This window comes from Lontra canadensis, unplaced genomic scaffold, assembly GCF_010015895.1.
Source record: "Lontra canadensis isolate GAN:19392208 unplaced genomic scaffold, GSC_riverotter_1.0 scaffold188, whole genome shotgun sequence".
Taxonomy (NCBI): Eukaryota; Metazoa; Chordata; class Mammalia; order Carnivora; family Mustelidae; genus Lontra; species Lontra canadensis.
Genome location: NW_022631182.1, coordinates 478,213 through 503,098, shown reverse-complemented (window position 1 = coordinate 503,098; position 24,886 = coordinate 478,213). Strand labels below are relative to the sequence as shown.

At 54.6% G+C, this 24,886-nt stretch overlaps 1 protein-coding gene across 1 annotated transcript; it reads right to left on the bottom strand.

The window, feature by feature from the left end:
• Window positions 1–346: 346 nt before the first annotated feature.
• Window positions 347–23,671, bottom strand: IGFBP2 (insulin like growth factor binding protein 2). Its single transcript, XM_032847445.1, has 4 exons — window positions 23,126–23,671; window positions 3,091–3,320; window positions 2,207–2,347; window positions 347–850 (listed from the first exon to the last, which is right to left on the bottom strand). The coding sequence occupies exons 1-4, from the start codon at window positions 23,571–23,573 to the stop codon at window positions 686–688; spliced, it is 984 nt and encodes a 327-aa protein (XP_032703336.1). The 5' UTR covers window positions 23,574–23,671; the 3' UTR covers window positions 347–685.
• Window positions 23,672–24,886: the final 1,215 nt, after the last annotated feature.

Sequence of the window (24,886 nt, the reverse complement as noted above, 5' to 3'; positions counted from 1 at the left end):
CACTCGCTCCACCTCTCCTCCCTCATTGCCCACCCAGGGGCAGCCAGGGGGGCTCAAGCTTCATTCAGCTGGGAGTCCAGGGGGAGACAGCAGATTCCTGTGGTTTTAGTAGAGGATTCCACCTGGAATTGGGGCTTTTAAGTTGGCCTAGGCCAAGGCCACGTGAGGGAGGCCATTCTCCTTCCTCCTGACCCATTCTTCTCATTTATGACCCAACCAAAGCCGTGCCTGTCCCCTTCCCAGGGGCTGTCCCCAGGAGTTGGGAACAGAGCTGGACAGATGAGACGGGCAGGCCCCGGCATCTCTCTCCCAGGGAAGCCCCAAAGACTCAGGCAAAAGACACACACTTTATTTTTCCTTCCTTTAATCTTAAGCAAAAGAAACACGGGGGTTCAAAAATAAAAATTTATTCCCCCCCCCTCCCAGGCCTTTCCCCCAGCTTGGCCACTGCAATCACCCTTCCTCCCCAGCAGGGACCTGAGAAGGCGAGGGTGCAGACAGCTCCAGCTGGGGAGGGGGAAGGCGGGGGTGTGCCGAGCTCGGTGCTGATCTCTTTCCAAATATAAATACACGTGTCAACACTCCTGGAAAACCCTCCCCACCTACCACGCAAGGCTCTCCTCTCTCTGGCAGTGTTTGGAGAGGGGGTGGGGGAGGGGAGTGCCCGGCACCGGCTGGCTGGGGGTTACTGCATCCGCTGGCTATGTACCCCACGGGCCTCCTGCTGCTCATTGTAGAAGAGATGACACTCGGGGTCCCCCCGGATGGTAGGGGCTCCCTGGATCAGCTTCCCAGTGTTGGGGTTCACACACCAGCACTCCCCACGCTGCCCATTCAGAGACATCTTGCACTGCGGAGAGAGAAGAGGAGGATATGGAAGACTGGCCCTGAAGTCCGCAGCTCTCCTTCCCTTCACGCAGCCTGAGGTCTCCTGAGCAGCTCTGCAGGCTTGTGCTTCACAACCTTGACCGTGCACCAGGGACCTCGCTAACATGCAGACTCGCCTTCAGGAGGTCTGCAGCGGGGTTGAACTCCACTCCGTGCACAAGCTCCCACGTGACACCGGGACCCACCGAACATGCTCCAGTTAGCAAGGTGCTGGGGGGGGGCGGTGCCCCAAGCTGGAAAGACTCAGTCCCCACCCGCAAGGAGGTCCTGTCCTATGGGGGCACCAGCAGACCGGGGTTTAGTTACAGTGTGAAGTGAAAACCGCATGAAATGGTAGAAGTCAACACGAGCACAGGCCCTAGTGTGGGCCGTGCACTGTGGGAGCCATCTACACGCTGCTCATTCAGTTTCTAGTTTTTAAGTTTGTGTGTGTGTGTGTGTGTGTGTGTGTATGCGTGAGAAAGCTCAGTGCCCAACGTGGAGCTCGAACTCCTGACCCTGAGAGCAAGAGTCGCAGCTCGTCCCACTGAGGCAGCCGGCGCCCCCTACCGTTCTTCTCTAGCATACACGTTCATTTAATCCGCAACCACCTTGTGACTCAGGGACCATTACTCCACTACTTCACAGATGACCAGAAGGAAGTACAGATAAATTAAGTAACTTGCCCAATGTCACACAGCTAGTAAAAGAGGCATAGCTGAGAAGCCATTCCTGTCCCAGGGTCCCTGCTCTTATCCATAAACTAATTAATTACCATGGAAAATCCCTTTAGTTACCGGTAAGGGACAGGACACAGCCTGTTTTTCATTAGAAGAGATCACTATTTCTTGTCAGCCCCCAATGCAGTAACGGTCATACATTTAGAAGGCACATGTACAAACAGCTTTGAACACTAGACCGATATTTCAAGGGGCAAGATGCCTGCCTGGGCTGAGGGAGGTATGGACGTGAGCCCCATCCCCCGACCCCACCGCTGTGCAAGGGGAGGGTCAGTAGAGGCAATTAGTCAATGGTGTAAATCAGTGATTCGGGAAGTGTGGTCAATGGGTCATCAGCCATTCCTGGGAGTTTGTTAGAAATGCAAACCCTTGGTTGCCACCCAGCCTTCTGGAATGGTCAGACCCAGGAATCACTGCCAGGCGATTCTAAGGCTCAATAAAACGTTGAGAAGCATTAGTGGAACCCCACGTGGCTTCTCCCAGGCGCGCCACCCAACCTGGACACCAACGGCTAATGGCAGATAGCTGGGTAAGAAGAGGCAGCCTTTGGCAAGAGCAAGGCACAGCTGGGGTTCAGGGCCAAGGACATCCCCTCTCACCTGTTTGAGGTTATACAGGCCGTGCTTGTCACAGTTGGGGATGTGTAAGGAGTAGAGGTGCTCCAGAGGGCCCCGCTCATCTGGAAGGTGCATGGTAGAGATCCGTTCCAGGACCTGGTCCAACTCCTGCTGGCAGGGGGTCTGTGGGCACAGACAGGCACAGATGGGAAAAGAGGATTCTCAGAGTGAAACTGAGCTCATGGAACAATGGCCCCTCAGAACCACCTCCTGCACAGTGAAGGGATGTTCCCACGGCCACAGAGCTGGTTGGTGGAACCAGCCAGGGACTTCTGACAGCAATCTCACTAACATGTCATCGTGTCCACGCCAGCCTCTAAGAAAGTCCCATGGATGGGTGTTTTCACCCGTCTTTCACTCTATGTCAATGGCTTTCAGGGGCCAAAATGGGATCTCCTTGGAAAAGCGAATTCAAGTGGCTTTCTCTAGAGGACCTCTGCCCCGACCCCATGGGCCAACCTCCATCACTTCCCATTAACCCAACCGGGACCAAGACCCAAGACAAGAGAGCTCAGCTGGAGAGAGGAATGGGGGCAGCCGAGTGAGGGGAACACATCCCAGCAAGCTCAAGCAAGTTCAAGTCCGTCTCTAGCATCCATTTCCTTGCCTATGCCCTGAAGCCAGAAAGAAATGTGGAGGTTTCAGAAGGAGGGGACTTCAAGAAACCATATACCCAGTCTCTTTCACAGCCGACTACTGAGGTCCCCGAAAGAGACACTGATCGGCCGAAAGGTCCCTGAATATGCTGGAGGCAGAACCAGAAAGGAAAGTGCTTTGCCTACAGGCAAACTGGACACGGATGTTACTAGGTGCCCTCCTCCACTGCAAGACCTCCCACCCCTCCAAGCACACCCAGCCCCTCTGACCCTGGCAGGCGGCGGCCGCAGCTTCTTGGGCTCATCCAGACCAAGGTGATGCTTGCCCCCCTTGCCCATCTGCCGGTGCTGCTCAGTGACCTTCTCCCGGAACACAGCCAGCTCCTTCATGCCTGACTTGAGGGGCTTCCGACTAGCACTGCCTCCACTGCCCAACAGGTTCACAGTCCCGTCCACATGGTTCTCAACCAGACCTCCTTCAGAGTGCTCGTCACCATTGTCTGCAGAGAGAGGAAGGGAAGAACTCTAGGTGCTCTTTTCAGAATGGCAGGGCCCCCAGAGCCAGTCTGAACCCCTGAAGATGGAGATACCGATAGCCACGCGATTGTGCTAAGCAATTTACATAGACTATCGATTTCAGTTTTGCGACAACTCTTGGGGGCATTACCCCAACTTTGACAGACGCACAAGTCAAGGCACGCAGAGACCAAGACTGAGCCCGTGAATCTGGCCCTGGAACACAGGCCCACTGACTCCAGCAAAACGCCTGGGAGGCCTCATCGGTACTGCCTCCACCTGGAGCGTCATGGAGGTAAATGGAAGGAGGAACGTGTCTGCAAGCCTCTCACCATGGAATGGCATTAAGTCCTCCTGAAGCCATCACTCTCCCCTAGACAGACCTCCCAGACTCACCCACCAGAACCTCCAGGTTAAGGTCTTCATCATCTGTGGCCTAAAAGGGCACAGACTGGGTCCTTTTTCAAAACTAATGCCCGAGATCCTGGGCCAGGCCAGGATGAGGTGAGGGAGTGAGAAGGGGGAAGAGCCACCACCAGAGCCCGCAGTGTCTGACACGCCGCTATCACTCATCTGCCCACCTGCCCTCTTCTCATGTCCGCTAATGACTCAGGCCCACGGCTGCTCCGGCACTGCCCCCAGCGGCCCTGACCCGTTCCCGTGTCTGTCCCTGCATGCCACCACCAGCCACATTCCAGAGAGCCCGGGGAACAGGAACCGGCTCGACTCTGCACTTTCCGCTTACCGCGAAGCATGGAGCATCACCCGGATGCTTGTCCAAAGGCACCTGTTAAGTCTCTTCCCACCTTCCTCAGCCACCAGCCCCTCAACTACAGGGAGAGAGGCTCCTGCAGGGTGCACAGCTCAGGTGGAGGGGCCCTGAGAGCAGCCCCCAGCTACCACGGGCTCACGCTGGCTCGGTCAGTCCAGCCAGGGGAGGCCCAAGGAACAGAAGGGCATGAAGAGTTGTAACCAGGGAGACCAGCCCTCGCGGGCTCTAGGAGGGCTGGGACTCAACAGCCCACTGTGGATACAGGAGAGCCAACCAGGTCTCAGACCCTGGGGCCTAGAGCCATCCCCCAGCAGGTGCCAACAAGACCTAGATGTGCGGAGTGAGTGTTTCTAAACAAATTTTGCACGTTTTCTCTTCCCTTTTTTGTACTTTCAAAAACTTACAGACCCGATAACATAACTGAATGGCTCTTACAATATTTCTACACAAGGGTTTCAGGTGAGGCACTTAGGACCTGGTAGTCCCTCCGAGTTCGGGCACAGAGTGGTGGGCTCAGATGCCCATTGTCCTGGACAGAGTTCCACAGGAGAAAGAGCTGACCTGTAAAAGGGGGGCCATGATGCCCACTCTGGGTTGTTGCAAGCTGTGGCGTTCACTCACTCCCTCGATGGCTAAGGGGCAGAGACAGTCTTGTGCTTCCTGGGGAACCCACACCTGCTTTCACAGAGCAAGCTCCAGAAGACTCTGGTAGAGCCTGGCCACCTGACTCCTGGGGCCCGTCCTCACCAGCTGCGGCGGCATTCCTTTAGAAAGCCAGCACGTGACCTCCAGACTAGTGAGCCCCAGCTGACAGGGCATTCTGGAGTTAAATGCCAGCTCCCCGACTTTTTTTCTTTTCTTTTTTTTTTTTTTTTGAAGATTTTATTTATTTATTTAACAGAGAGGGAGAGATCACAAGTAGGCAGAGAGGCAGGCAGAGAGAGAGGGGGAAGCAGGCTCCCCGCAGAGCAGAAAGCCCAATACCGGGCTCGGGCTCGATCCCAGGACCATGAGATCATGACCTGAGCTGAAGGCAGAGGCTTAACCCACTAAACCACCCAGGAGCCCCAAAATTGAATTATTTAAATTAGTAAGCCCTCTGAAAATTCTCTCTAGAATGGCTATTTCCCCAGGGGTTCTGGGTAGCCCGGGTTTTACCATAAATAAACCGACCACAGATCGAATCCTGTTCCAGAAGCCCAAGCACCACCCGCGGGGGATAGCCTAGTTGAAGCATTTGCCACCAAGCTGGATGGGAGTTCTGTCCCCTCCGTATTCAATCAGACCCATCCACCCACCCCAAACTTTCATCACACACCCTGTCTCCCGAACCAGCACTGTGGACACTGGGACCAGAGGATTCTTCCCGGGCGAGCTGTCCTTTGCATTGCAGGATGCCAAGCAGAATCCTGGGCCTCTACCCACCACAGGCCGGGAGCCCTCCTGAAGGTGGGACAACCAAAACTAATGGCCCCCCAGGGGTGAAAGTGCCTCCCACTGAAAATCACCCTTCAGAAGTTAGGCTTTATCCGGAGGCCTAGAAGTTCCCCAGCCCTGTGCTGAAGACCTCAGACCCCGTCTAAGGCAGATCCAAACTCTGCTATCTTTACCTCCCTCAGCTAAGACCCTCCACCACGGTTCCTCCCCCGGCACACTGCTAGAGCCCAGGAGTCTACCTTCTGGTTCCAGAGGACTCGAAGGCTCCTGTTCCCCCTTCCCTGAGCTCTCCTGGGACTCAAGACCACTGACAGGAGCCAAAGCAGCATCCACTGGCAGAGTCCCAGAGGTCAGTCCACCTCTAGCGCTCAGAACAAGGCATCTGAAAACAGGTTAGACGAAGGAGATGCGCACGGGTATAAGAGGCGTCAGGCCGGCAGGCTCCGGACAGGGCTGGCTTGTCATTAGGGACAGCGGGCCCAGAGCCCAAGGGCCCAGCGAATGTGGGGATCTATTTTAAAATCAAAAGGAAAAGGTCGCCTGGGTGGCTCAGTGGGTTAAAGCCTCTGCCTTCGGCTCGGGTCCTGCCCCTCTGCCTACCTGTGATCTCTGTCAAATAAATAAATAAAATCTTTTAAAAATAAATAAATAAATAAATAAATAAATAAAATCAAAAGGAAAAATATGCCTTTAGGTAAATTTTAAGTCTTAATCTATGATACCAATACATGCACAGTTCTAAGATACAGTTACCAAATATGACTTAACATCTTTTCACAAAGGAGGACCACAAATGCTCAGGCATCCGGGGTCACAGTCCAAACGCAGCCCTGCACCAGGCCCCAGAAGGCAGGGGCCTACGGGTCCGTCTGCTCCCAGGAGGACAGAGTTGGCTTCCTATCCTGAGATGGCCCCGCCCTCTCTGAAGTAAAGGTCAGTTTGTCCGCCCTCATGCAGGCCACCTGGATTCCAGGCTAGGTTTCATCCCATTCCATTATTGATCCCAACGCTGCCAACGCACATGCCATTAAGATGAAGAAATCCATGGGTCTGGTTTGCTGACGCACATTCTGACGCTCCACACCTTGAAGTCCAAGCCCGGGGAAGGGACTGAGGGCTGTCTGGGTGGAGACCAGACAAGCTTGCAGACTGAAGAAGGCTTTGGTTCCGTGACTGGTCTATTTCCAGCCGAGAGGCTCAAGAATTCAGGCTCCCAAGTCTTATCGCCCGACTGAATCCCAGGTCTCCACTTAGCTGTGCAGCCCCAGACATGTCACTTAAGCTCTCTGTTTCCACAGCTCATCTATAAATCACAGACCAACAGCACCCACTTCCAGTGGGCAGCCAGACTGCCGGCGACGCTGCCCGCAGACACAGTGCGAGGGAGCACGCAGAGCCAGTTCTCAACGGCTCCCCCCACACTCGGGCAAGTACCCACCCGGCACTCCCAGGCACAAGGGCCTTATCCCATCATTACCCAGTGCTTTCCATACATTCTCTTCCAGGGGACAGGAGCGGTCCGCAGGAAAACATTCCAAATGGAGAACTCCAATTAGAGATGGAATTTGCCCTCAGAACAAAAATACCAAGTTGCATTTTTTTTCCCTGCCCAAGAGTGAGGTTCAGAATACTATCTATTACACAACCACTTATGTATGCAGCTCCGTGGGCTGCAGTGCAAAGGTCAGTCTAAGAAATGGTTCTTAGCAGTCCAAATCCCACAACTGGAGAAGGCTCTGGGCTTAGGGATGACCCATAGGGGCCTCGGGGGTCCCCAGAGATCTTCCCCTAAGGATTAGCTGTTCTCTACTCCATAGCGCCCCAGGAAATGGTTCACCGCTGAAGCAGGGAGTTTGCCGACTATATATGGAAGGTAAAGTTTTTCCAAAGACAAGTGGGGGAGACCACAGAGGGCCTGGAGCGTGAGAACTCCCGTCCTGCATCCTGCCACGCCTCTCAACCTCATGCACCTGGAGGTGTGCTCAGCTGAGAAAAGCAAGGACAATCAGAGGCATGCAACGAGTTGCTGCATTTTATGGACAGCAAACCCGAGGCCCAGAAGGACTACCACCTGGTCTAGAGGAGCTACACACTACCGCTATGCCATCAACAGAGTGCCCGGGGTCCCCGACATTGTCCTCTGGCTCTGCCTTACTAGGTGGCCCGGTCTCTCCCTCCAGGAGAAAGAGCTTTGCACCTTCATTCTGCATTCCGGACTATGCATTAATACCCTGGTTTTAATTTTGGCATACCCTTTTTTTCCCTGACGTGATCTTGTTGGATCATAGCACTGACAACCTGACCCAACGCATGAAAACCGCTGTGTTTGACGATTCCTACCCTCATGAAACCACATTTTCTCGTGCGATGCTATGACCTCCACGCTCCAATTCCTGATCTATAGAAAACCTTAAAGCCCTCTTAGGAAAATAGGCCCCTGAAATCCAAAAGCAACCCCGTACTCCTTCTTGCTTAGAGTGTGATTGAGGCTTTGTCCTTACACAGGCCTGGCGAGAAACTTTTCCCCCGGAACATGCTACATCTTCCAACAAATGACTGTGCCTCCCTGCTTTCTTCTTGTCTTTATTCTTAAGAAAACCTAGGCATTTCCCACCTTCTCCTTAGCCTACCTCCTCTCTGGAAATCTAAGAGCTGGGGGCCCCCCAGAGAAGATCAACTCTGACCCCAAATCTGTCCTTCCCTCCTGTGGCTTTGCCTCCTTCCGCAGGTAATGGCATTGCAGGCCCTGCGAGAATGGATTCCGAGCAATGGGCCAGGGGAAGGCTGGCCGCTTTCCCGGTTCCACTCTCGCTGGACACAGAACTCACGTGGCTTCTGCTTTGTTGGTTTCTCCCCAAATGCACTTAATCTTGACACATGTTGGGCAAAAGAATTAATACTAACTCCCATCTTCTCATTAACATCCATGGCAATGGACAATTCATTAACAAAGTCAAATGGGCAGAGAACTCCAGGAGTCAAGAGGCCTTCCCGCTTTGCCGCTTCTATTTCACTCATGACGTTGTCCAAACCCTCTAACCTTCCTGAGGTCCCCCTTCTCCAGCGTGAAAAATGTGTATAAGAATCCTACTCCAGTGAAGGTTGCGACTTATCATTACCATTTGCCCAGGGTGGGCAAAATCAAGTTCCAGAAGAAATGTGCAGGCAGGTGATCTATTTCTTAAATGGGTAAATGGAAGATTCACGTACCAGGCAAGGGTGGGGAAGATCCGATCTGTCGGAGGGCCATGCACACTGGGGGAAAAACGAGTTACCAGAAAGTTCTGCAATACTATCTCTCTGCATATTCCTTCTAAAGCCTGATGTTGTTGATTGTGTGAATTCTGTATGTCGCTCAACATCACAGTTCTCTGGCATCTGATGGAAGTCCTTGGCAAGCGTGGATTCACCTAAATTACCTTTACAGAATTTATGGGAAGGAAGGAGAGGGAGGGGGAGGGAGGAGGGGTGGGAGAGGGACCGGAGGGAGGGAAAGGCGCTCATAACGACCATGCAGTTATAGGGGAGACGGGGCTCATCGGTAAAGTCACCAACATGCAGGGGAACCAGCTATCTTGAAGAGAATGTAAAGCCAGTGCCTTCGGATGGCTGACTGTGGCCCCCATGTGCAGTAACACAGGCCCCCGAGGCTGGGGTGGAGAATTCAGTACCCCCTGGGAGGCAGGCAGAAGGTAACCATGGATGGGGAAGAAAGGGGAGCTTCTTTGGTATCTTTCAGCTGAGGTCCTTGGTCTCTCTGAGTAAGTGGCCTCGTTTATGTGTCTCCCTCCCCACTTTCTTCTAAAGGTCAGAGGCAGCCAGCCACACTGGTGCTCACAGAGGAATTCTGAAGAGAGTGTCTGTACATGGACATTCATACATGGACGTCCACTGCGGTGGAGGCTGGCACCCGTGGCACATTCCAGCTTCAGGAATGACGCTCTCCCTGTCAGCCCATCTACCCCCTGCTGGCACCCAGCTTCCTTCCAAACTCCCTTCCCATTCTCTCCCAGCCTTGGAGGCGCTGCTCTATACACCCTACACCCTACACCCGGCACCCCTGCGTGGTGTCAGCAAAGCAACCCTGAAGTCTCCCAGATGCTACCACACTCAGCGAGAAACCCTCCGGGCGACAGACCAGGAGCTCCTAGGCACAGCTTTGGCACAAAAGGAATTCCCTTGGGGGAGGAAATAGCTACAAGCAGCCTCTTCGGTCCTTCCTGATCCCCCGTCATCCAGGCTGTATCCCACAGGGGCAGGCACTGGTCACCTCACCAGGGGCTCATCATCCTGCCCTCGGAACTACCACAGGCTACTGGAGATGATGCACGAAAGCAGGACATCGAGCCCACTGCCGGCCAAGCCACCCTAAACTCTTTCTGGATTCTCTTTGAACACCAGCTCTTGGGTTCAAAACTTTGGCTAACTTGCTCTAGCCAAGCAGGAAGAGAAGTGCTGGCCTAAGAGCCAGTGGGAGGTGGGGCAGAGGGGAGGTGGTGGGGAGGTGGCAGTGCAAGGTTCTGATCCCGATGCTAGCACCATGCCCCGGATTGTGAGTGATGCCCATCAGGGGTTTAAGATGTGTAGGCTTCAATATAGGGGGGCGCCTGGCTGGGGCGGTTGGTAAAACACATGACTCTTGATCTCCGGGGTATGATTCGAGCCCCACGTTGGATGTAGAGATTACTTATTTAAAAAAAAAAAAAAAAAAAAAGAGCTTACATGGTCAAGTTGTGTGGGGTTCAACCTGATCATCCATAAATTCAGTGAGTTTGATTAGGGGAACGGCACCCTGTCTTGCCTGTTGATCAGAAATCATCCGAAGAGCTTGCTACGAATGGTCCTGGACTCCAGCCCCCTGGGGTTCACAGCAAGCTGAGCAAAGGTTAAGGGCTCTGTATTTTTAACAACTCCCTCCAAGCTCTGGCATTTCCAAGGCCCCATTCCTCTGCGTTTCTCGCTCTCCTGCCTCAGTTCGCCGAAGAACTTCTTGGTGATGGGAGAACGATGCCAGTTCTTTTCAAGAGACAGGACATCATGGGAAGACAATCTCATAAGCTCTTCCCATCCACAGGCTCGTAGGTTCATAAACAGACGCGTATACATGCATGAATGCAACAGGGGACCTTCTTGGCCAGGCATCACGGAGATTTCTAGAGCATGCCCTCACAGCGCCATCTCCTCTCGGGCTCCACCGAGTGAGCAGGAAGAGCACGGCCTCTACAGAGCTTCCCTGCCTGTGCACTCTCTAAAGGGCTTTATAAACACCAGGGTTATTCCTGGAATCACAAAGACCTGGGGAGGGTCAGCGCTGAGGCACACCGTTTGAGAAAACAAAAACAGGCTCAAATTCAGCCAAAGTCCCCTGGGACTCTGTGAGCCAGGCTGTCCTTGAAGAGCCAGAGAAATTGAAAGCAAGATGGCAAACAGCCCTATCAACTTTCACCCTTTCCACGGGTCCCAAACATGTCTCCTCTGGCTCAACTAAAGCCATCCAAGAACCTAGCAAGGTGACCCCGCCGTGGAAACCCCAAGGGGGTAGAGTGTGTGCTCCAGTGCAAAGCCGGGATAGGGGATACAGGAACAGGAAGAACGTGCCTGACCCAGCAACTCTACATCTCCCCGACACGTACACAAAACATGCATTACAGCATTACATGTAGGGGCAAACCCAGGCCAGCAGCCTTTAGCAGGTGAACGGAGAAGGAAATTCAGTAGGGTAAATACAATGGAGTACTACACAGCAGTTGACCAGAATCGCTCGGTCCTGTGATCACTCCTGTCATCTATCCATCTAACAGACCTCTAAACCTAACACTGACAGAGAGAAAAAAGTTGCAGAAAGAGTCCTTTTTGCACATGTAACTTATTTTCAGAGACTCTAGATGTTGGTCATCTATTAGCAAATCTGTTTAGCCAAGGAACAGAAACAGGAAGGAATGCATGCTGGTGGCTGCCTCTAAGGACAAGGAACAGCAACAAGAGGCTGGTGGGGAAAGCCACTGGGAAATGTTTTTTCTAAGCAGACATGAAGCTGGGACGCTGGGGTGGCTCAGCCGGTTAAACAGACGTGAAGCCAACAGGACAAAATGTCCTCCACTCCCAGTTTTGGGTGGCACACTGGTGTTACTGCATGATTCCTGTAACTTCTTCTCTGCATTTTTACCATTTTTTTTAAAGATTCTATTTTTAAGCAATCCGTAATCTCTATAGCCAACATGGGGCTCGAACCCACAACCCCGAGATCAAGAGCTACACACACCACTGAGCCAGCAGGCACCCTGCAACCATTTTCTTTAACAAGTCATTTCCCTCATCACATTCATTCCTCCCTCTCCTTGCCAAGCAGTGGTATCAGTAAACTTGGGGTGCCTCTGAAAGCCCACTGGGTGCAAGAGGGCCGAACATGAGTTCGGCCAGTGACCTGGCCAACTTCACTGGCACTCGCAGGCCACCACAGTGTCACCACTGTCACCTAACTGCCAGAGACTGACCATGGGCTCCTGGCCAGGTCTCTGTGGGATGAAGAACTGGGAAATGAATCAGAGGAAAGACCCAAAGAGAATGGAAGACAGTCACAGAGTCAAGGAGAGGAAGACAAAGGAATCAAGATAGTGCAGGCCAGAGAATGGAAAACCAAGAGGACAAGGGCATCCCAGTGGAGCCCACAGGGCACCAGGAACCCCCACAGGTGTGGCGTGTTGCAGGTGCCCATGGGCCAGTCATGCCCAGCGGAAGGGAGTCGGCTGTTCCAGTTCCCTGAGGCCCAGAGAGTAAGAGTCTTGACTGAAACAAAATGATCCAGGGTAGAAGCCACTCAAGACTTTCACGGTAATTACTAAAACAGGTAGCACACACGGCAGATGGGAAAAAACTGCAGACTTGCTCTGGTAGAGTTTAGGGGGAACCTTTCAAGGAAGAAGGGCAATATGGCTTCCAAGTGTCCAAAGGCCATTGGACTGAGACTATGAAGGGTCATCCCTGCGCAAAGCACTCTTTTATTTGACTCAGCTTCTCTCACAGCTCCCTACCCAGAGCACACTGGCAAAAAGCCAGGGTCCCTGCTTTCCCTTCCTCCTCCAGAGGATGGAGCTTCCTGAAGATGCTAATGTGGACTTCGCGCCCATAGCGCTTTAAAGAAAAGTATGAAAAAATGGAAGAGGGCAGGAAGGACATTTGGTGTGCTCAATTTACTTTCTGGAAGAACAAGATAGTGCCTTCTAAGTCAGAAGGAGAGACCCGTCAAACCCAATTCTCTTTCTCCTGTGACTCTACTCACCAGAAAGGGTTCTCATTATTTCACCTCGAGAACTTCCCAAAAGCCTTGGTCGAAAAGGCTAAAAGCTGCCCCTTCACTTGCATTCGATTTATAAACAGCTCTACTGACTTTTAGTTCCTTCATAGTTAATATTCAACTTTTTAAATTGCTTCTCTTGGGGCCTGCAGCTGGCTGGGTCAGTAAAACTACACGATTCTTTATCTTAGAGTCGTGAGTCTGAGCTCCATGTTGGGTCCGGAGATTACTTAAAAGAACACAATTAAATCTTAAAAAAAAAAAAAATGTTTCAAATAAAATGAAATGCTTCTCTGGCTCCGCTGGTTCCGAGCAGCGTAACAAATGCATCTTTACATTCTTGCACGCGGCACACGGCATGCACTCCCTCCATGTGTAATCCTCAGGATCGGGACAGCTGGCTCCCCAAACACCATCCCACCATTCTCCGGCCTAGGGTACTGTGTTCTATTTAATTCTCACTTTTTCCAGCCTCTCCCTCATCATCCAGGACCCACAGCAGCAAGACTGGTCAGGAGTTTTGGAAAGGGGGAAAAAAAAAAAAAAAAGCGATCAGCAAGTGAAGTAAGGAGGTGAGAGAAAAGACGCTTCCCTCTCCTGGGACCCACATTCAAACAACCGTTCCCACACTCCGTTCGGAGGATATGACTCCACAGACCAGCTCCCGGAGTGATAAAGACTGGATCCTACCAACCCGTCTCCTCCCACCCTCACCTTCCACCCGCCTCTTCTCCAGCCCCGTGAAGGCTGTTCCCAGGGACTGCGGGCCTGACAAACTGAACCCCGGGGGGGCGCAAACAGAAACTAAAAACCTGTGAAGATGTCCAGGATTGCCTGGCCACACTCTCAAAACCAGCACAAGAAGTGTCCTGAATATAAATAAGTGTCTTTAAATAGGTCACCATGCTTTTCTTTTTCCTCGACTAAAAGTTCACTAATTGTGTCTGATAAAATAGGGCGTCACATCTGGGGTCCTCCCTGGTTGTGCTCTCTGGGCATAGAGGCAGCAAAGGGAACCAGGGACAACCCGCAGAGCTTCGAGGGAGACTCCCCGACTGTGGGGCGTAAACGGGCCACGCTCTCACCCACTGGCAGAACCGTAATGAGTGGCCGTGGCACCAAAGGCCATGACCACCCACTGGAAAACCCTCCACCACTAACCCCATTCTGGACTTTCCAAAGCCAAGGGCAGCCATCCAGGGAAGCCACACCCCACGGAAGAAGCCATTCCTCTGAACCGGATCCCTCGGTCCCTGTTCTTAATACACTTGGCAAATCACAAAATACAGAAAAACAGTCCCTCTCCTCCTGTTGTGTGTGCTGTGATTAGACGAAGAAGGAAGGAGAACCTGTAGGACATTGATTATCGCAGTTTCTGGGCTAAGTGCTTTGTGGACAGAACTGCATTTTATCTTCTGGCAATCACACAAGGTTGATAGTTTCTTATCCCCTCTCACCTTGACCAAAAAAAAAAAAAAAAAAAAAAAAAAAAACAAAGCCAGAGTAGAGTGTTTGAGGCCAGCTGCCCAAAGTCACAGCGTCAACGGCAAAGCCAACACCAAATCCAGGTTGCTCGGCTCCGGGGCTCTTCAGGAACCAGGCTGGCGTCTGGTCATTGGCGTCACTGGCAGCTTTTAACACCCAGGGCCTTGTATCTTCTGTTTAACACCTTCGTCCCCTCCTCATCTAGGGACCTTGTCTTGCCTGTCCCTGGAAAGCCCTTCTGATCTCCCACACCCATCCTAGCTGGGCTCCCCTGCCTCCCGCCAGGCGCACCTCCTGCCGCTGTTGCTATGGAAACGACCCAGCCTTATCAGGCGGTTGTGAGACAAGGGCGGGGGGGGGGGGGGGGCCTGCCATTTTCATTTTATCTTGGCCTCAGGCACTTTCTCGAAAAGCAACTGCACCAACAAGAGCGGCAACTTGGCACCTCCATCCAGAAGTCAAGGCGACAGACCTGAAAGAAACGTCCTGGGGAGCTGCGCAAAGGAACATTTTTGAGAAGTTATCCCTTAAGGACCACCTCCCAGGGAAAAGGAGCTTTTCCGAGCAGCAAGCAGCAATATATATGATTTGCTGCTGCTTTGCAGGCGTTGAGTCTGAGGGACTGAGGCCCTGGGAGGAGCATCTGGAGACCCAGACTCCACTCCGGTCTGCGCCTGCACTGAAACTGGAATGCAGCCTTGATTTCTTCATCTGTCAAGTGGGGAGAATCCTGAGGCTAAAACAAAAGCTGGCAGAAAAACCAAAGCCAAACCAAAAAACCCTACAGACACTTTGGTCAAAGTGGATGATGTCTGGAAGAAAGCGATTTTAATTACCATTATTTTGTCCTTTACCCTTTGGGGCAGACTCTTGGCTCACTGCACCCCACAATCCAGCCCAGACCCCTCCTGCTAGAAGGCCCCACCTCCTTGAATCCTTTCAAGGGTTCAACATGCTAAGCCTCCCCCAAGTCCTACCTCCCCAACTTGCTGAGGCCTTCCTGGGTTCTCAGGCCCTCCCTCCCTGGCTTCCTGGCTTCCTGCCTCCCAGCATTCAGCTCCTTGAAGGAAACACAGGCTGTCACACCTATACCCATTCACTAATTAGGAACCCCAGGCTCTCCTCTGCTCAGGCCAACTGAAGGGGGGCCCATGGGCCAATTCTCCAGCCCCACAGCTGGAGGCCAGCCAGCCCCTGCCCCTTCTCCCCAATCTCCACTCCTGCCCTGCCTCCCAACAGCCAGGAAGAGATGTGGGGCTGGCAGCCAGAAGGGGCCCCACGGGCTGCCAAGTGCCCCCTCCCACAACTAAAAAAAAAAGGTTGTGGGGGGAAACAATTCCTGACTACAGTCGACTCTGTATTTCTTTCCGGAGAAGCCGGCTTTCTGAGCAAGGTCTCCCTCTGCGCCCTGACTGACACCCAGGAGCTGAGCCAGAGCACATCTTCCCTGGCTCTGTTAAAGGACAGGAGTGGCCCAGGAGGAAGGGCATAGGGGGATGGTCCATTTTCCAGGAGGGGAAAAAAAAAAATCCATAGCCAGTACACTCTACTCACTATGGAGGTGGGGGTGGGGGGCAGTTACCCTGGAACCTGAAAGCCAACAAGTTTCTCTGAACTGACTACCCCATCTGTAAAGTGGGCTTCTCCTCTCGGCACCTCCCTCCTCACGGTCATGAAGGCCCTCCAAGTTGAAGGAACTTTCCACCTCAGATTCCCAGTGGCAAGGGCTGTGTTTTGTCCCAATTGTCCTGGGTTTCACTACAAGCCTTGCTGATCCCTGAAGATTCAAGCAGCCCCCTTCTCTGCTTCCTGGGGCCTCCCTACCACCAGAGGCTCCAGAGCACTGCCGCCACTATCATTATGCCCAGAAAGGCGGTCACTCAGAGGGCTTTCTGGGACCACAATTGGAATCAGACACTGGGAGGAATCTCAGAGCCCAGAAAACACTCTCCCCAACAGCCGCCCCCACCCTGCACTCCTGTGGAGAGCCCATCAAACCCCTTCAAAATGAGAGGCTGCTCCCCAACTCGGAGCGAGGTCCACTCTGCAGACGGCGTAGTAAGGACATGTCACTTTTTGGATAGAATGCCCAATGTCTTTGCCAGGATCACGTTCAACTTTCTGGCACCCAAGGCTCAGGCAAGAGAGACGGGAGAGCCCATTTTCCTGGAGCAGGAACCAGGCACCCTAGGGCCTTCCCTGGCTTGGACAACTCCCCCCCCCCCCCCCCCCCCCCCCGCCCCGTGCAGCCTGGCCCATGCTCCAGGAACTCAGTTTGCTAAGACCAGCTGGCTCCCACCTGACCCTATTGTTCTGAAGCTGGGTCCCAGCAGGGTGCCTGTAAGGGGGTGTCCCCGGAGGAAGGAGCTTCCCACCCCTGAACAAGGGCCTCAGGGATCCTCTGGTCCTCCGAATACCTCGGACAGCTAGGTCCTCATGGCTGGCTGGCCGGGTGAAGGCAGAACCCAGCCCTGTCACCAGCTTAGAGCAGCAAGCCTGCACAAGTACCCAGGGTCCCAACCCTGGGGCGACTTCTGTCCCTGCAGTCCCTCTACTCCCAACTGAGGGGTTAAAGGGTGAAGCTCCCAGATGAAGAACGGTCAGCCTCAGACATCGGGGTACAGGCCCTAAGGAGCACTGCCTAATTCATCCCTAAAAAATGGAAGCCTGCTCACCTCAAACCACTTGTTTGACGTCAAATCCATTTATACTGTATTTAAAGTACAGTTTCCTTACCCTTTCTACGAACTGCTCAACTACAGTCTGTGAAAGTAGGCCAGAGGGATGGATATTTCCATTTTATACGTAAAGAGATGAAAAGCATGTGATTTATTACAAAAAAAAAAAAATGAAGTGCTTAGTTTTGTCTGTATTATCTAGCTTTCCACATACACACACCCACACGCAAACACACACGCGTGCAGGCGCCCCCCTACGGAGTTGCTGCTAACAATATTTGATTACAGATAAGGAAGACGGAGGCTGGGGGAGAACTTGCCTTGGCTAGCATGTGGCTGGAAACTGGGCTTTGGGCTGAAGCAACTTCACACCACGATGAGGCCACGAAGCACGACCCTAAAACTTCCGGGGAGACGCGCGGCCGGCCCGACACAGCCCATGTGGCCTTCGTTTCGAAGGCCAGCTCGCTGGGCGTCAAGGAGGAGACACGGTCGGCTGCCATCAAGGCAGCCAGCGTGTGTGAGCACCTGCTCCATGCCGGACGCTCGCCGGCACCACAGCTGTCCTCACGCGCACCCCGCTGAAGAGACGCAATCATCCCCATCCCACCAGGAGGTAAACTGGTATTCGAGGAAGGCCCACACGCGTCGGCACTCGGGTTCTCAAACTCAGGCTGCAATGGAACCCGGTCCCCATGATGGCACAAGCAGGGCGGCCGCCCCCCACCTCTGCTCACCCCACCCTGGGACCCTTTTGTCTCTCCCAACTGCCGCACACTGGTCACCTCCCTCTCTGTGAAGTCTCCAGGCCTTGGGCCTCCTAGTGGAGTTGAGGGAATGCAAACAGCCACACCTGGCCCATATGTGGCAGGTGTCCAGGAACAAACTTTAGGGCTGACGGGGTCAAAGACTTGTGTTGCCTACAGCCCCCCTTCCCTTGCTTGACCTCGGGGGCGGAGGGGAACAGAAGGAAGGTCAGCAGCCTCTCAGCTCATGACTCACCTGCTCAGCCGTCCCCTAACTGAGCTTCAGAGTCCAAAGCTGCAACATGGAGGTAAAAAGCCTCCCTCTCTCCCTCACAGGGATCTTGGAAGACAGGAGACAAAGCAGGCTAGGAAGCCAGTTCATGATAGGAGGAGGACAGATGGGAAGGCGACCGAACCCCTGGCCGCTGCCTGCCAATCTCAGCAAAAAGCTGGCCAGAGACAGCAAGGAGTAGAGAGGCCTAGAACGTCTGCCAACAGAACACCAGCTCCCCTGGTGACTTAAAAGCTTAACCTTGCTCCTCGCTGCCTCGGTTGCAGGGAGAGCAACCCTAGCACAAACCCCCTTGGGGATGTGACCCCTGCCCCCCCAACCCCACCCCACAAAGCCCAGCCCCATGTTCCTCTGCCCACCACCCTCCTCATCCCAGAATTAGATTTGTTTCCAGCACTCCAGTCCCCATCACCTACGTGGTCTCCACCTACCTGGAGTCCTGTGGAAGGCTGGGGTCCATCTATCTTCTGTGCCATTTCTCAAGCCTTACCTGCCTCCTTAGCATCCAGCCAGGTGTTCAAGACCCAGCCATAGTGGGAGAGGCCGCGGGGGCCAGGGGAGAGGGGGTTAGGAAAGCAGCATGGATTAAGCAGGGAAGGAAAGGGGGGACTGGGAACACTAAGAAGGGACAGACTGAAATGAAATGCGGTCCCTGGTGATGAGGCTCTTCAAAAATAGTAATAACCAAGCCCTTTGTCGTCGTTGTTGTTGCTGGTACCGTGCTGTAGCATGTGAGCGGGGTCAACAACAAAACCAAATGTGGGCAGAGCCTACATATTTTCTGCTCCTCCTTCATTCCCTTCAGAAGCCCCTGCTGTGCCCCCAGCCCCCCACCAGGAACTGTCGTCCTATTTTGCATTTCAATGGAACCAAGAATTTTTGGAACTTCCTTATATCAAAATTTAGCAACTGTGCATCCAGTTTTCTACAGCAGAGAACAGCTAATGTGAGACCCGACTAGAAGCTAACCTGATTAATGCGCTCCAGTACAGGGATTCTCTCCAAGGAGGCCCTGGATGCAGGACAAAGGGAACCAAACAGGCTCCTGCTCCCAAGGCCCGCAGACGTCTTTCTAAGACTAACTTCCACGTAGTCCCCTAACCCAAAGGAAGGATTTGCCCGAAAATTTCAGTTTAAAGCTCCGTGCTAAGGTAAGCAAAATCTTAGAACTGTCTAAGCTTCCTCTTCCCTCTGCCTGCCAGGAAACTCAATAGCTCAACTTGGCCAAGAACCAGAGCAAAGATAGACCTCTGCGGTGGTCGCGAACACAGAGACTCCTCTCTCCCCTGGACACCACCACCTATGCTAATTCAGAGACTCCTCAGCCCTATTTTTATAAGATCCTCTGACCTGGTTTCAGAGGATTTGGTTTCCTCAAAGCTTCTTCAAATACCTGGTCAGGGGAATGGATGGGATCGTTATTACCACACAAAGGGAACCATCACGGTGAACAATGCGGCCAGAGTGGAAGGTGAGTAAGGAAATTGCAGGCAAAAAACCCTTGACTCCACGACTTCCTCAGATTCCAGCCCTCAGAGGAGCACAAGGGGACGGAGGAGGCAGCCAGCCCACCACTGCTTTCGTCCTCGCCAGGTAGGGACTTGGGGAGCCACACCCTCCAGACCAGACCTCTCTCCAAGGCCAGAGTGCACAAAGCCACACCCCGCTAGGTCAGGTGTCCCAGGAACCACCGGTCTCTGTCCCCCTCCCGCCACCTCAGCTCCCCCACCTCCTCCTCCCAACGCGCCCTGGTGACTCAGGCAGAGCAGCTTAGCGGGGCAAGTGCTGGGTGTTCTGTCCAGAAGGGGGGAGGGTGGCGGAAGGTAGTGGTGTTAGCAATCAGTGACAGTGGGTCCCACTCATTCCCCAAGTCTATTTTACGACTTTGAACTCAGTATGCAAATTTATGCAAGACAAGATGCAAAGCAGCGCTTGGAGCCAGAAGTCCCATTGCTTTTCTCCCCTTTCTTGAAGCTGCACTGAACCACTGTAAATCAGCGCTAGCCTCTGCCCCCCTTTCTGGTCCCCCAGCAACTGCAGATGCAAAGGCTCCTCAAACCCGCCCGCCCGCCCGCCTGCCTGCCCTGGGACTTTGAATGACTGCACATTTCTATAGCACGTTTATATGTGCAGACGGCCAGACGGCCACTGGGGCGGCTCCGCCCCTCGGCATAATCCCAGGCATTGTACACGGCAGGGAAGGAGGCAGGGAGATGCGGAGGGAGCCAGTCCACCCCGCCGGCCCTGAATTCTGAAAGGGTGCCCACTTCCTCCTCTTACCCCGACATTTCTAGGCACTCCTGCCCACTCCATCAGCAAACACACCCACACACTGTTAAGATCCAGACCTCAACAGATCTCAGGGGGCCCCCCCACTCCCATTTTTCTTCCAGGCTCACTCACCTATTCCAACCCCTAGTCTGACATGCTGAGTTTCTCTGAACCAACCAGTCCCGACCCATCACCCCCAAGGGATGGAGGCTCAGCACCCGCAGATGTGCCCCACCCCCACCCCCTGCATCCCAGCCGTCCCCAGGAAGTCAGCGACACAGCCCCTGAGTCCTGGGAACAAAGACAAAAGAGCTAACAGCAAAGCCGGAACTGCTGGGGTTTGCTGCCTCAAAATAAGAGGGTATGTTTAAAATTCTCAAAAGCAACCTGCTCAAAGAGGAATGCAGTCTGGGATGGGAGAGAGCTCGTTCTTCAGAGAGGGGAGAAAAGGGGATGGGAGATGGAGGGGGGAGGAGGCAGCTTTCAGGGCTACGGTCTCTTCTGGGCCACATTCTGTGCACCCCCGACACCCAACCCGGACCCCAGGGCTCTATGGGCAGTGCCACGCCCCTGCCTCAGCCCAAGACCCTCTCCCGCCCAGAAGCCTCGAAACTTGCCCCTCTCTTCCCTGCACCCCTGCCAGCCCAGGCTTCACCCTGCAGTGCCCCCTCTTGCCCAGTCCTCACCCCTCAGCACCCTGCTCTGGGACACTTCTTTCCAGGGTGCCCACCTGCTTCCACATCTAGCTCCCACCTCCCACCCCCAGTGTCCCCTCTTCCCAGTCTGGAGCACAAGAGAAAAATGCGGAAGGCGTCTGTCTGGGCACTGGGAGGAGAGGGCTGAGGAGGCAGCTGGGGCTAGCTGGCGGAAAGGAGTCCCATAACCAGGCAGAAAATCCAGAGTGACATTCTTCCCATGAACTCACCCCATTGTCCCTGGGCTCCCCTGACAACTCCCCCCTTCGGGCTCTAGGGAGGAGGGAATGGGGAGAATCTCCCGCATCTGTTCTGGGGCTTGGAAGCAGGAGAGCTGCTAGTGGAAAGGAGGAAGGGTGAAAAAAGTACAACGTCTAGGGAGGACCTGTGCCTCACACTTAATTATTAAGACGATCAAAATCCAAAGGAGTCTGTGAACTTGGAGGCCTTTGAAAAGTTCACCCTGCTGAGGAAGATGTTTAGTTTGTCAGAGTTCAGCTCAAAAAGCACAGTACCTCCCCGGAGGGGAGCTGGGGGGGGGGGGGCAGGCAGGAGCGAGGGGGCGACGGAGGAGGAACACAGGGCCAAGTCTTTTCCTTTTATTATTACTAAGAGAAGCAGGAGGGAAGGGTTAACTTGGAGGCCAGGCAGGGAGGGAAGCAAGCGGAGGGAGAAGAAAGGGACTCAGGGTTTCTGCTAGCTCCTCTGAGGAAACCCTAACTTGCTCTGCACTCAAGGTCAAAATGTGCCAGAGAAGTAGAAGAAAGATTTCAACTCTTAGCACCAATTCCATTCCCAAGGAGAACAGGGAAAAAACAACAGCTGGGGAGAGGAAAGGTGGGGAGGCCGGAGGGTCTTGGGGGGCGGGGAGGGGGTACATGACTATGACCACATAAGCTTACAAGCAAGCAAAAACGTTTTCACTTATCCCCTTTCTTTCTTTCTTTTTTTTTTTTTTAAAGCTTGAGGAACTTGGTCAGACTCGCTTGCTTTTTAAAACAACAGCAGCAGGCAGTGGACACATTTCTCAACTGTCTCCAAGAAGAAAGAAAATAATTACAGTCTCCTCCAGACCACTGGGGCAGGAGGCTTTTGTAATTTTATAAAAACAAAAACCAAAACAAATGTGAGATTCTGACTGCCTGGTCGTGTCCCTCAAAAACGTTTTGGGGGTAATGAGGATCCCTTACAAAGACTCCCAGGGCCCCCCTTCCACCGGACAGGGAGGATCTCCCCGGATTAGGACGGGGGGTAACACCTCCCCGCGGTCAGAGCAGCCGGGTCCAGCGCCCGGGCATCGTCCCGCCTTCCGCCCTGGGGCCCAGATGCTCTAGTGAGTAGCACTGCTGCCCCCGCCCCAGGACTGCAGCCGGCGACCCGGCTTAAGTTACACTGACTCAACTGCTGGGCAGAGTCTCCGAAATGCCCCTCTCTTATTGTTCCACCCAACAGAGAAGCACGAGCCTTCTTCGTTCTCCCCGGAATAAGAGCAGCGCTCGCCTGCGTTTCTCTCCTAACCAACCCACCCTACGGAGTACCAAGTCCTTTCTTTCCACCTCACCATCCCAGACGGAAGGGTCCCTCCACGAGCTGCCGCCCTTCTCCTAGCGCCCTGCTCTCATCAGACGTCCCCGAAGTCACCGGCACCCGCCAGCCTCCGCCCCCCAGCAGTGTCCTCCACCCGGACCTTTCCAGGAAACCTTCGGTCGGCGGCCACCGACTCAAACTGTGCCGCAGCTAAGCCTCAAGTTCGTACTCCCCTGGGTCTGGCCAACACCCTCCTCCCCAGTATATCCCCCCTTCCAAAATATAAGTCGAGGTACGTCCACCCGGGGAAGACCACGGTAACAGGGATGCCTCTCCTCTGCCCACTTACCCCGACCAAACCGGTAAGCAGCCAGGGCTCTCCCTCACGCTGTAACTCCAGCTCCCCTCCCCGGGCCTGACTTTCGGGTCCCCCTCCCAAGCAGTCGCCCACAACCGGTCGAGGACTCCGCTGTTCCTCCACTAAAGCGGTCGCGGAGCTCCCGTCGCACGCCGCTCCCACACGGAACGGCCCCCGGCCCGCGCTCCGCTGCCCTCCAAGTTTCTCCGAACTAGTTGTCCCAGTGCGCGTTACCTGCAACCTGCTCGGGGCTAGCGCCGTACTCGGCGTCGCGGCGCTTTTCACAAGTGCCCTCGCCCAGGACCAGCGCCTGCAGGGGCAGCTCGGAGCCCGGGTGGGGATAGCAGCGCAGCCCCTGGGCGCAGCGCGGGGTGTAGACGCCGCACGCCTCGCCCTCCAGCCGCGCGCACACGGAGCAGCAGCCGCAGCCGGGTTCGCGGACCAGCTCCGCGCAGGGCGCGCGGGCGTCGCCGGCCACCCCGGACGCGGCGGCAGCGGCGGCGGGCGGTGCGACCGGAGGGGGCCCACAGGCGGCCAGGCGCTCGGGCGTGCAGGGCGGGCAGCGGAACAGCACCTCGCCGCGCACCCCGCTGCCGCCGCCGGCGCCAAGGAGCAGCGGCAGCAGCAGCAGCGAGGGCGCCAGGAGCAGCGGCAGCGCGGGGCCGCCCAGTCTCGGCAGCATGTTGGCGGTGGTGAGCGCGACCGCGGAGAGCGAGCGGGCAGGTGGCACGGCCCTGCGAGTGCGGGAGCCGCCTCCTCCACTTCTTCCTCCTCGCGGGCAGCCGCAGCCGGGTCCTAAAGGGCCCTGCTTCTCCCCGCCCCCTGCCTTCTCCCCTCCCCCTTTTGGAGACCACCCCCTTCCCCCGACACTCCCGCGCGCCGGCCTGTGAGTGCGCGCACGCCCGCACGCCCACCCTCCCCCGCCGCGCTTCTGGGCTCTATGGGTCACCTGCACCATCACCGCCCCGCCGCCCCGCTGAACCTCCGTCCCTCCACACCCATCTTACCCCGGGCTCCCTGACTCCAGGGGAATGCGAGTAACTTGGGGCTTGGGTAGGATCGGCGCGGGAGTGGAGAAAAGTGGGTGCTTTTGTCTCCTGTTTTCAGTTCAGTTCAGAGGGACTTAGTTTGCGTGCTTCCCATTAGGCCAGCACTGGGCTAACTGCTGGGGCAATGCAAGGGACATAAGACGGAGTCTCGGCCTTCAGGTGGATTTCAGTGCGCTCCCACCATCTCCCTCCATCCTCAGGGTTCCACTCAGTGCTGACATGTTGCTTGGGGAAATGCCTCTGGTCATCAGTGAGTTGGTCCGAAGAAGCAGGTTCCCATCCACTAGACCAGCCTAGCCTGAACAGCCCCTCCTGGTGACCACTGCAGTTTCCCAACCCTGCCAACATCTGCTAACATATAATTACCAGAAATGCAATTTCTGGACACTGAGAAACCTGTTCCCTTCCTCTCTGCCTGACTTCCCCCAAAATAATCCCTTAGTTGCCTCCTCTCCCTAATCCAGAGGCATTTGCTATGTGCGAGATCCCGCCCCCACCCCCAACACTCTGCCTCAGGGGTCTTGGAGAGATCGGATAGACTGCCAGGTGTGAGAGGAGGCCCTGGGGGAAGGGCATTTAGAGCTCTTTGGGGTCTTGCAGATGGACAAGGATGGCCTCCCTTCCCTGTTCTGTTTGATTTAAACTGAGTCATCTCTCTTGGCTGCCCCCAACCCCCAGTGTTCCAGGCTGGACCAGGCCTTAATTATTACCCCTGTTGTGACCCTAACAAAGACCCTTGTCAGAGAGATTCTCTTGACCAGGGATGCACCTTTAAGCTGACTCCAACCTAGGTTTAATTTCCCAAAGCCTCTGCCACCCTCCCCCACCCCACCCCCAGAGCCCTCCATGCCAGCTCTAACTTTAGCACTCCCGGCCATTTGACTGAACTCCACAACTGCTCGCCAAGTGGCCACCTGGTCCTGGAGGTGAGTGGGAAACCCCAGCG

Excerpts from the sequence above, each read along its gene's own strand:
- IGFBP2 (XM_032847445.1), bottom strand. The coding sequence starts at position 23,573 with ATGCTGCCGAGACTGGGCGGCCCCGCGCTGCCGCTGCTCCTGGCGCCC. Across the intron at positions 2,348-3,090 it reads TGCGGCCGCCGCCTGCCAGG|ACCCCCTGCCAGCAGGAGTT; the intron begins GTCAGAGGGGCT and ends CTGTGCCCACAG. Across the intron at positions 851-2,206 it reads GCCTGTATAACCTCAAACAG|TGCAAGATGTCTCTGAATGG; the intron begins GTGAGAGGGGAT and ends CTCTCTCCGCAG.